This window comes from Tachypleus tridentatus, chromosome 8 (genome assembly GCF_004210375.1).
Source record: "Tachypleus tridentatus isolate NWPU-2018 chromosome 8, ASM421037v1, whole genome shotgun sequence".
In the NCBI taxonomy this organism is placed as follows: domain Eukaryota; kingdom Metazoa; phylum Arthropoda; class Merostomata; order Xiphosura; family Limulidae; genus Tachypleus; species Tachypleus tridentatus.
In genome coordinates, this window is record NC_134832.1 from 103,681,962 (window position 1) to 103,694,720 (window position 12,759).

The window sequence follows — 12,759 nt, forward strand, 5'->3', positions numbered from 1 at the left end:
AAGTTTCACTACTATGTCCCTCTGATTATTCTGCCGACTAAGTAACTAATGATGGATGAATTTCTCGAATAATTCAGCACACTGGTTCTAGCAAACTATTCCGTCAGCTTAATCGATTAGCAGGTAAATTTATGCTTTGAGAGGAACATTGTAATTCCTTTAACACAACGATCTATTCCACGTGGTACAGACGGGCTGAGATGTACATCAAAAACTGCTCCCGCCCATTACATCTGATGAGGAGACGGTTTGTTATCCGATGTTCTACACGTGTATGTTTGAACAAGTTTGTTTCGGTAATAGTTCGTCGGAAACGTTGAGCGTTGCACCCCCCACACACAAAATAAAAAAAGGTAACATTTCAAATTTAAAGAGAGGAAGTTACGATAATGATTGTTGAACTGTTACTTCTAATGAGGAAAATGTAAGTGGGAAGTATATCCAGCATGTAATGTGATAACAAACAAACACAAGCATTCATAGTGAAGATAACTGACAGAGAACACCATTAATAACACGATAACCTGTAACAAGCTCTGGTTGGCTGCTATTCTGATACCATTTCCATTACCTAAACGGAAAAGACAGCACTCATATAATTCTAAATAACTAACATATCTGAATAAAAGCCTTTATCTTTTTTTTTTTTAAACTATGTAAAATGTTTAAGATATATTAAGACTATTATAATGTGAAGATACTTTACTCCTAGTCTTTCTGTTAAATACCAACAGGCTTATGACAAGATAAAGTTTAAGTCTTATGTGAATATAATTCACTATTCGTTTTGGGAGTCGAGCAGTTATATTTATTTAATAATAGAAGAGTGTTTGTAAAATTATTTCAAATAAATAAAGATATTTTCCCATACTGTTATTTACTTAGTTATTCATAACTTGTGAATATAAAAATTTGTTTAAACTGAAGAAAAATAGAACAAGGATATTAGTATGCACAACTGTTAAAATAGAAATATTAACAAAGCGACAAAGTATACAAATCTGTACAAAATGAAAATAAATAACCAAATAAATATCTACAAATTGTTAAGTACAGAAAATAAAAAATAGAAAAACGCACAAACTTTTCAAAAATAAATACATGCACAGTGATTAAAATAAAAATATTTCATATGATGATTCTAAATATCAAATTAGTATTAGCTTTCAAATATTTTTTACATTTTTTGAAACGTTTTGAGAAACAACGAACTTTTCGAGGTTCTAGGTGTCGCATGAAATTGTTTAAAATCTACGTATTGTAGATATTTCGTGCAATATTTATTTTTGTAGAGATTTTGTTTCCCCCTTTGAGCCTTTGAAATAAGTAAAAAACAATAATGTTTACTCTTGGAGACACATCCAATGTAAGATTTTGACATAACACATTCAGACAGTTCGTATGTTGGAGCCACAATAATGGCAAAAAGTAAAACAGCTTCGGTACTATGGCTTAAATCTGGCGCTCACTATCTACAGGGCTTTTCTGTGAAGCGGAAAATAAAACGCAATCTCAGGCCCTCCGTAGATTTGATGAAGGTATAAAGTTTATGTTCTATTTTCATGGTACTTTAAAGACTCCGTAATCCCTGAGATTTATAGTATGGAAGAAGAGATTCCATTGCTCTATTGTATGTGATATTTAAATTAAATATACATTTTATACTGACCAGCACATGGCATTTTCTTGTGGTCTAACGGATGTTTACTAAAAATAAGAAGTGATTCAACATTTCCAACTAAACACAAGTGAGATTATTATTATTAGACATTGTGACAGAAATAAACTAGTTAAACCGCTTCATCCCTTTAACAGATGTATGAGATACGTGTAATAAAGATTACAAACTATCTCCTTAAAAACACTGAAAAACAAAGAACTTTAATAAAAAATAATAATTACAAAACAAAATCTATGAAACTAGGAGTTTAGGATGTGTGTGATTTCTGAAAGGTTATCTGATTTAAAGGAACGTTACGTTTGATTTCTTTTCTTACGTCAGAAACTTCATATATTTGATGCAGCATGTTTCATGCAAACTTAACGTGTTTTGACTCAAAGTTTTATCCTAAGTAAAGCGATTCTATACAATATCCCTTCTAACGCATCCTGGAAGATTATTGATACCCTTAAAGAAGAAAGGTGTGTAAAAAAATGTTATTTCAACTGACACTAGCTAACGACTTTATAACATATTGCTTCGAACTACACTATTAGTTATACGAAATACAATACTAAGTTGTTTACGTTAGGAAAGGTTTAATGCGAAAGCGGTTTAAGTAATAAGAAATTAACAAAAGCTTTGTGGTCGGTACAGAATTGTCTTTGTTCTTCTATCCTAAAATAAAAACTTTATATGTATGTCTATAAAAATATTATGCTCTTGAATTTGATGAATAGTTTCTAAAACAAAAATTACACTTTTAAAAGTGATGTGCAGTTCTACAATGAGAGTAATTTTACGTTTCAGGTGGAGTCTTAAACCAGAATCTCCAATCTTACACGTAAGTGCAAGAACATAAACTTCTAATCCTGACACAAAACGTCTACTGTTAGATGTCCGGTAGGGCTCTAAAATAAAAATTATGCTATTAAATTTCAATTAGGACTCTAAAACAAAATCTTTACTCTTACATTTCAGGAACAGTTCTATAAAACTTCTACTATTCAACTTGAAGTACGGTCCTGAAATTAAGCCTCTACCCCTTCGTTCGTTCGATATGCTGTTCTAAAACAAAAATGTGACACTTACGTTCCATTTACTATTCTGAAAGGAAAGCGTTACTATTACAATTGATATACTGATTTAAAACAGAGCCTTTATAAGTATTTTATCTCCAGTTTTAAAACATTCTAATTTTATGTTTCTTGTAGAATTCTGAAAAAAATAACCTGTTTACATAATTCATTAAAAAAGTGAAATACAGAATGCGTGTATTATGTTTATAAGTAATTTAACATGTTGAAGCTGGATACTATCAATAATCTTGTCATGTACGTTGTTACACTTTAATGGCTAATCTATTAATTTCGATGTAGTACAAATCTGTTTTATAAGATATTTCGTAATTTACCATGACAGCCAACTGGTTTCAGTTATGTTTAACTATATACTTATTTCATTAGGCAGTTTTCCACTAAAATTATAAAATGCTCTTTATATTAAATTAATATGCAAAAACTAATTATCTGATTAAATTTTTGGTTCCTACAGCTACGTCGTGTGACGCTGAAATTCACAAACATGTTCCATAAACGTAGCAGTTGACTTTTTAATTAAAGAAAATATGTCGCCGTCGAAGCTGTTGCTAATGTGTATACATACTTTTCAAAATTCCTCTGTATTTCTAGGAACATTTTAAAACTTGAACAATGCAGACAAAACAAATACGTATGACTTCACATATGATAAAACTCAATAGTAAGATTATTTATTCTCAAAAAAACCTACAAAAAGCACTTTATATATAATCTATGAAACGCCGCTTTAGCAAAGAGTAAATATAAACGATTTGGTCATAAAAGCGCTTTTCGTATTTCTTCGGAATTTTGTTCAAATAAGCAACTTTTCCACTAGTCTTTTGACAGCCAAAGACAAGGTGTTGATATACGTTAAACTGAATGTTCCTTTAAAATACCAATGATGAGAAAAAATATTATTTATGCAACATGTGTGTATTTGTATACAATTACTTTTCTATCGAATGTATACACAATAATACACCTAAATAAAAAGGAACATGGCAACTCAAATTAAATTATACTTGTATCATACCCAAAGTTACGTCATATTGAATAACATAGATAATGCTCACCATATTCTATAACATAAATAATACAGATAATTTGAACCATGTATTGCGTCATTTTAAGTAACACAATAAACTGCATCATGTGCTATATGATATTAGTGCAGTTTCTAAGCTATGTTAGATCTTGACATTAGATATTTGTAACAGTGGGCAAATACGTAGTTTCTGATCAGGCAAATGCTTCGGAAAATTTACAATCGTACAAAGGTTGAAACTGATGTGAATAAGTAAAATATTTTACCTAATAATTAGCTATTTCCATTTTGAACAGTGCAGATCATAGACAAAAGATGTTTATAATAATAATAAAAGTAGCTCGTATGTATTAAACCTTGCAAAAACGTAAGAACATATTTTTCCTTAAAGGACTTATTGTAGAAAATGGAATTTCTTAACAATATAGATTCATGCGTTTCTCTGGTTGTTTTATGAGAAACTTGAAGCTTTATAGGATAACATTTCTTTTTTCTATGCCACCACTAGAGAAACGTCTGAAATCTTTGAGAACGTGGACACCTGGCGAAACAAGAAATGTGCAGCTCCAATAACGTTGTTTTAAAGCTTGAAAGATTTAAATTCAGTTCTTTTACTCTTATAAAATGATATATTTACTAGTTCATATAACCTCTGAACGTACATAGATTAATTATTTATCAATGTATGTACCTATATACAATTATACTACTGTGTACCTTAACTGGTAAACTTAAGTCTATTTGTGAATGTGTAAAGTGTTTAGCTTATAAGCTTAGACGTAGCCCTTATATAGCTCTAAGGAAGTGTTATTTGGTGTTATTTGTCCCAAGATACCTATAAAAACAGGAACATACAAAGGTATGATAACACCAGTTAGAAGAGAACTCCAGTTCCTGAGTCACGTACTGAGAAAAAAAAATCTAGCAAAAACAGAAAAAATTGAAGGGTGTGTGTTTTATTGGTGTGTGTTTTATTATAGCAAAGCCTTATTGGGCTAAATGATGAGTCCACCGAGTGAAATTGAACCTCTGATTTTAGCATTTTAAATCCGTAGGCTTACCGCTGTACCAGCAGGGGACGAGATCGGAGGGAAATGAAGGAGAGGTAGGTCTAGACTGACTTATATCAGTAGTCCCAATAAATGGGCAAATGTGACTAAATCAGAGGTGTTAAAAACAACAGCGGATGGGATTCTGTGGAAAATTTATGATCGCTAACGTTCTGCTTGGATATAATACTTAGATATTATAGTTAATTCTAGCCAAAGTCAGTAAGGAAATGTTATTTCGGTGTTGTAATTCATTCCAGCAAAAGTAGCTGAAGTGTTATTTCAGTGTTGTAATTGATCTCACGTAAAATAACTAAATAATTGTTATTTCAATGTTATGATCTACCCCATTTAGCACACCACTGATATAGTGAGATGTTTGCTGACTTTCAATACTCTTGATAGACAGAGCACAGATAGTGGTTTGTGTAGCTTTGTGCAATTTAACAAAACATACAAACAAACCGTCCCAGCTAAAGTAACTACGGCAAGGAAATGTTATTTCAGTGTTAAAATTCATCCAAGCTGAAGCATCTAAGAAAGTATTGTTTCGATGTTGTAATTCATAATAGTTAAAAAGCTAAGACATTGTTATTTCGGTGCTGTCACGTCAACCAAGCATCTGACAATAAAGTCTAAATGAATTACAGATTGTTACTTTCATGTATGTATTTAAATGTAATTAATAAAGTTGATGAATGTAATATGTTTTACCTATTTGGAGAAGATTTTATCGAAAATATTTAAGATAAATTATCTAAAAAGATTTGTTTGAAGTTAAGCACAGAGCTATACAATGGGTTATCTGTGCACTGCCCACCACTGGTATCGAAACCCGGTTGCTAACGTTGTAAGTCCGCAGAAATACCACTATGCTACTTGGAGGGGGTACCTAAAAAAGACAGGTCTGATAATATGTTTCTGTTGAAATTTTAAAATGTTTCATCTTTACCATCAACTCCTTTTGTTTTCTCCTTTATATTTTTTTGTTTCTCCTTATTAAAATATTTTTGTGTTCGCCTTGTTAAAATATTTGTTTCTTTGTAATAAAGTATTTTGTTTTCCTCTTGTTAAAATATTTTGCGTTTGCCTTATTAAAATATGTTATTTCCCGTTGTTAAAAATTTTGTGTCCACTGCATTAGATTTTTTCATTAACTTGATTAGTATTTTTGTGTTGACGTCATAAGGATGTCGCTCGTTCGCATTATTAAAATTTTCAGCGTTTGTTTCATTAAGACATTGTTTATATATACTTCATTCGAATATACTTATATTAAATTTTGTTAGGACGTATTTTTACCTCGTTAAAAAATTATAATTTCATGCTCATCTACTTGGATCATTTGTGTTTAGTCTACTGGTACATAAGTGTCTTTGTTCACCCCATATAAATAATTAATTCGGCATACCTGTACACTTTCCCGTATTTCACGAGAAACATATTTTTTTTCGTGGTCTCTATTAAACTGTGATAAGTATTTATAATAAACCCAATATATATTGAAATCATACCTGTTTGTTAACCAGAAGGCTCTTCCACCATCTGAAAACTTCGTGCCAAGGCATGCTGGTATATAATTGTGGTCCGACATTGCAAAATCTATAAAACATCTCAAATTATTTATAACCTCCTATGATATCTAATTAGTACTTAATACGTTTGTTACATACATTGACAGGTTGGGACAAGAGTTACTATAGAGTTCGTACAATTAGTATACCTGATATTATAAGGTTGGTACTGAAAAATCTTAAAAAGGCAATAAGAAACCAACTTACTTATTGTAACAATCTAGAAATTACTTTATGTTCTAAATGAAACAAATGTTTAATCATTTTTGCCCTGACCTAGTTATTGATAAATTACGAAACTCCAGACGCATCTAAGAAACACCGAACATATTGTTCGATTTGTTGTTTTTGTTATAACTTTGGAGTTAATTAAGCGTTTATGCTCATACTAGTAGGTTATTTTATAACTCTGGAATAAAGATAAGTAAAACTTACTACTCCTTACTACGTGCTGTTAACAAGCTATTTTTACAATTCGAGAGTAGCGGAAAGTAAGAGTTTGTTCTCACTTTAACAGAATTATTTTATAACTCTAGAATACAGGCAAGTAAGAGTTTGTTCTCACTTTAACAGACTGTTTTATAACTCTATAATAGAGGAAAGTAAGAGTTTGTTTTTACTTTAACAGATTGATTTATAACTCTAGAATAGAGGTAAGAAAGAGTTTGTTCGCAACGTAAAGAACAAGACAAGTAAGGTTTATTGTGCATGTTGATAGGTAAAATATTTTAAAATCTCTAACATTAATTAATATTTTTGTCTTGCATTCACTGACGAAGTGTTTATTATGATTCTGAAGTTTATTGAGGGTTTTAATATACGTGAGCAAACTAAATATCTCTAATATATTAAATATAATTAAAAGTTTGTTTGTGTGTAACAGGATAAATTTCTGTTGGTTTTGTGTTCTAGTAGTATGTGAACGAACTATAACGCAAGCTCTTCCTTTAGTACCGAAGCTATACTTTATTTTTTAACGAAGCCCTTTCTAATACTGAATACCCGTACTAGTCCTCATAAGCTGCAAGCATGCGCATGCGCGAATATTTCCGATGCAGAGAAACTCTCTACCTGGTGAACACACACCATCACGCTTACCTCAGTCGTGGCAACTTGTGATGTAATTTCGAACCGAAATTTGACGATTGGATAAATATATTTATGTCGCATATCAGAACAGTTTTAAGTACCTGATATTAATTTGGTGTTCTAAGTTGATGGTTATATTTCTCTGGTGTTCAAGTTTGTTTAGTAACTATACAGTCTTATTAGTCAATTCATTCAATAAAATAATAGTTTTAGACAATACAAATCTACCAGTTGCAGTCGTGGTTATTTAATGTTTAAATATTATAGCTACAATCTATTTATTTGGATAGCATTTACGCTCATTTCAGTAGATTAGATTATTATCATGTCATTGGAACTTTGGTTTAAACATTTCTTACAGCACTCATACTAAGTATGCCAAACCAATAACTGCTAATCGTCTTTTGTATTTGGTTAATGGCTATTCATTGTTCACTTATATGTTTTCGGATAATCAGTAGTGACGAATAACTTTGTTGCAGGGGAAAGTCTTCTGTTGTTCACATCTGGGTTTAGTGACGTTTTCTGTTAGAGTGCTTGCAGTTGTCATTGATGGCTGATGGATTGTTATATTCTTTTGGAACAAATTCAACATTAATGATTAACTGACAAGGAGGAAAGTTAACCAGGAGATATATTAATCTAAAGGTTAATGTCCAGAACGTCTACTATTGGATAAAGTACGATGTAAGAGGCAGTTTGTTTGCAACATACAGCTAAGGCAAAGATAATTTTACGAGTCGACAAACACTACACAGACTTATCGTACCATCTTCCCCTTTCTCAACTTATAAAGCAACACTAACGATCAAGAGAACATTTTCTCGCGAACTTCCTGCCTGCCTGTAATTATCTTAACTTATTAGACACATTTTCTCATCATGAGCAACATATTAGCAACAATCTGGAGGACACTGTCTAGAAGAAACATGCCGTATAACCCAGGAAACGACGGAAGACGGGTCCATAGATGTCTGTCCATCGTGGATGTGACTTGTCTAGGTAAGCATTTATAAATTAATACTTAATATATGAATATTTAATTGATCCATTTAATATGAAAGATGGATAGACACTGCTTATTTCAGCAAAAAAAAAATATTCTAAATAACTATAATCATCTGACTTATTGGAATTTTTATATAGAATAAAACACCCGAGGTTTCACTTGAATAACATGTTTACTTTAATAATTAGTTTTTAGAAATTAAACATTCAGAATGAGACATGTTAAAACAGGCAAACCTACTTTATTCGTATCAGCCCAAGAGTTATAAATGTGTGATCATTGTCCCAGTTTCATAATTGTACATTAAATAAAACCTAAACTTTCATCAGATCGAGATAACATTTCTTTATCTAAAACCTACATACCGTAATGTTATACATTAGGAAACACTGCTGTGCACGATATTATTAACCTTACCTGAACCTACATACCGTAATATTATACATTAGGAAACACTGCTGTGCACGATATTATTAACCTTACCTGAGTACGATATTATTATTGCTACACGTCGTTTTTAAATTTGAAGAATTGTCGTGTTTAAACTTGTCATAAATAACAAGAATATATCTAAATATTTAGGTAATTTTTTTCAAAATTTTCGTACAAATATTCTGCGTGTAGTTAGTTGGCGTCGTTTCAAACTGGATGCATTAAGTTCGTAAATTCGCGTTTTTCCTCTAACTCAGACAGACGCTACATATCGAAACAATTCTTTAGTGAATCTTATATTTACTTGCTTTTCTTTTTCTATTACGTGGTTCTTGAATGTTATTTACTGTTGTAAAAAAGTTCAGAAATTTGAATATCTTTGTATAAACGTAACGTTTATTACCATTGAATATAGATAGGAATTATTGTTTACGTAAATACCCTACGAATGGGCCCGGCATGGCCAGGTGGTTAAGGCACTCGATTCGTAATCCGAGGATCGCGGGTTCGAATCCCCGTTACACCAAACATGCTCGCCCTTTCAGCCGTGGAGACATTATAATGTGACGGTCAATCCAACTATTTGTTGGTAGCGGTGGGTGGTGATAACTAGTTGCCTTACACTGCTAAATTATGGACGGCTAGCGCAGATAGCCCTCGTGTAGCTTTGCGCGAATGTGGAATGACTTATGACAACTTCTGTTTAAGTTAAAAATTATTTACTCTTTCATTCTTGCTCCTGCCTTCATCACGTGTTTTCGACTACCTCCAACAGCTAGCAGAAGTCTTTAATACAGAGTCGGTCAGTCTAGGTAAAGCTACCGCAATATCAGTTGTCGAACGAAGAAAGATTCAATTTTTGTGTTCTTTACGTTTGTTTCTTTTCCCTTGTTGTTCGTATTTGATTTAATCTCTGATTAATACTTTTTGTATCTGCTGTTTTTTACAAAACTTGATACTTTACTGTTGGTAACCAGAATACAACATTATGATAAATCAGGTAACTATGCTATATAGGTTTTTTTTTTTTTTTAACGTACGATAACCATCAACCCATAGCGATCGCTTTCAGGAAATGTTAGAAGATTTTGATTATTGGCACTTGGCTTTGTTTTGTGCAATTCTGTTAAAAGGTGTGGTTATTAATCGTGTGTAAGTGCGTATGAAAAACTACCATAAATTAACAATTGTAAGTGAACAATTAGATTTTCAATTATGTAATAACTAGGGATATGCTTCTCAACCATATAGGGTTAGTTACGACTGGGATTATAGAAACGACATATAATGTTTTAATTACCAAGCGTAAATAAAAACAATGATTCCTATCTGTTTCTGAAGGATATAAGCTTGGTTTAGGTTCAAGCTATCAAGGATATGAACTATCAAATTAATGCTATTTCTTCGTGATACCTTAACTATAATATGCCACTGATATTATCTTGTCTTGTTCAGCAAGTAGCAATGTTCTATGTTTAGTACATTCATTCAGTTGCTGTTGATATAATAGCAATAGCATGTATAATGTTCTCTTTATAATAGCACTAACTTCATACCCCTACAGTTATAGGATTAATGGTTATCTACATAATAACGTTAATATATTTATATTTTGTATACCAATCACACTGGTCTTACTTTATTTTTATTAATACAGATTCATGTATATCTAAGACTAACACATGGAATAAAGATAAATATAAATTTAAACATTAATAAAATTATCTTTTTAAATAAACATTTAAAACAAAAACAGAAGAACTTAATTCGATTACCTTTAAGCATTGTGTGTAAGTGCGTATTAATTCCAAGTGCCCTATAGTGTTGTTTTACATCGATGTTTTCAGTAAAATATTTTCCTTTATACAGAGGCGTTACGAATAAGAAACTCTTACTTCTGTTTGTGTCTTTGTAGTTAATTACAAGACTACGCAATGGGCTATCTGTGCTCTGCCAACCACGGATATTGAAACCCAGTTTTTAGCGTTGTAAGTCTTCAGACTTACTACGCTACTGGGAAGTTTTCCTTTCGTTCAAGAATATGTTTCGAAGCAATGTAAACTCACCAGTTCTGAAAAAGATTTGCATTTTAACCAACAACATGAAGTCCATGACTTATTGCCGATTTCTATGCAATTAAAATTCAACCAATCACGTATGAAACATTAGGATTTTATATAACCGAAGCATTACTTTAAAGGCTTAGTTTTACATACAGTTTAACTAAAATTCCATCTGCTTTATTAAAATTTCATTGAAATATATTATTGACATTGTACACAGATTTCCTATCATTAGATTCAATGTAATTAAACTTTCGTCCTTTGACATTTGTTGATGTATAGAAACTGCTATTCAAATTAAATGACGTAAAACCTTGTGGACTCCATTAAAGAGAAATTTTTCGGAATTCTTATATTCACTTATTGGCCCCACTGTAATTACACGATGTATTTTGAGAGTTCTGAAAAAATGTAATAATGTTTTTACAGTCGAAGTACGCTTACAGAAAAAGGTCACTGTAATGATAGTTTTCTAAAGCTTTTGAAAACTAAAACGAAATAATCTCCTGAAAAAAAAACTAAAACATAACTACGTTATTGAAAGAAATATACACCAGATGTTATGTAACTCTATAGGTGTTTAGAAACCTGATTTATCAAACTTTGTTGTTTCCATTTGTATCTTTTCGCTTTACTGTTAACTATAGTTTTGATAGTATTACCATAAATGTTAATGAGTTACCTAGAATCCATTAACTGGATTCATTTGACAAATCAATTATATATTTTACCAAATCAGTTTTACTATACTATTACTTTTATGACAGCGGAAAGTCTACGGATTTTCAGGGGTTCGATTCCCCTCGGTGGACTCAGCAGATAGTCATATGTGGCTTTGCTATAAGAAAACACACACATTACTTTTATGTTCTAAGAGTGTTTCAGTTTCAAATGATATGACTGAAATGTTCCAATATTAATCCGAAACGTTATCTTATATACTGTTGAACAAATACACCAATTCAGAAATTATATATACAGTTATGTGAAAAAGTTAGGACACCCTATGAAATCCTGTATTAAACAGTATAAGCTCGCATGCCTTAATATTCAAATTGCCGAATAAACGACAGGTCGTTTCGAAACTAGTCTATAGTAATTCCATGATTTCGAGTATATATATGTATATTTATAATTACAATGTCATTATCCTAAAACTAATAAAAATGTAATAATTAAATGCATTGAAAAATAATTCTTTATACCTTCTGTTTTTCACAATACACCGGAAAATCGATAAATATTTCAGATTGAAAACACTTTGTAAAATAATGGATATCCTTAAATATTTATACACAATACAATAAATACAAAACTTATCCTAGAACCCATCAAAACTATCCCAAATCTTCAAGGAATCACAATAGTCTGTACACTTACATAAAACTGCTTTTTATTTTGCTTCAACATTACTTCATTACGATTTCTTTTACTTGACTGTAAAATACCTCATCGAAATATTACGTCGAACATTTAATGTTAATCTAGAAAAAAAAAAGACAATTTACGAACTACAAAAAATATCGTTTATTGTACGTCCTTGTAAAAATCGCGATAATATTTTTGACTATTCAGTAAATCTAATATATTTGCTCATGCTTGTGTAATATTACAAATTTGACTAGATTAATATAAAGAAAACCTGATGTTGGGCGTAACTTCTATTTCGGCTGTAACTGAACGCGCTAATGACTCAGTTCAGGATATTAACTGGCAATCTGTATGCATTCTATGTAAGGAAAGCTAGCTTCCAAAA

General features: G+C 31.2%; 1 protein-coding gene across 1 annotated transcript in view; it reads left to right on the forward strand.

The window, feature by feature from the left end:
* The first annotated feature begins 7,518 nt into the window (after positions 1 to 7,518).
* Positions 7,519 to 12,759, forward strand: part of LOC143223104 (high affinity cationic amino acid transporter 1-like) — a 29,135-nt gene continuing 23,894 nt past the window's right edge. Inside the window, exon 1 of the mRNA XM_076450553.1 lies at positions 7,519 to 8,501. Coding sequence (XP_076306668.1) covers positions 8,381 to 8,501 — 121 coding nt within the window. The 5' untranslated portion in view covers positions 7,519 to 8,380. The remainder of the gene's footprint in view (positions 8,502 to 12,759) is intronic.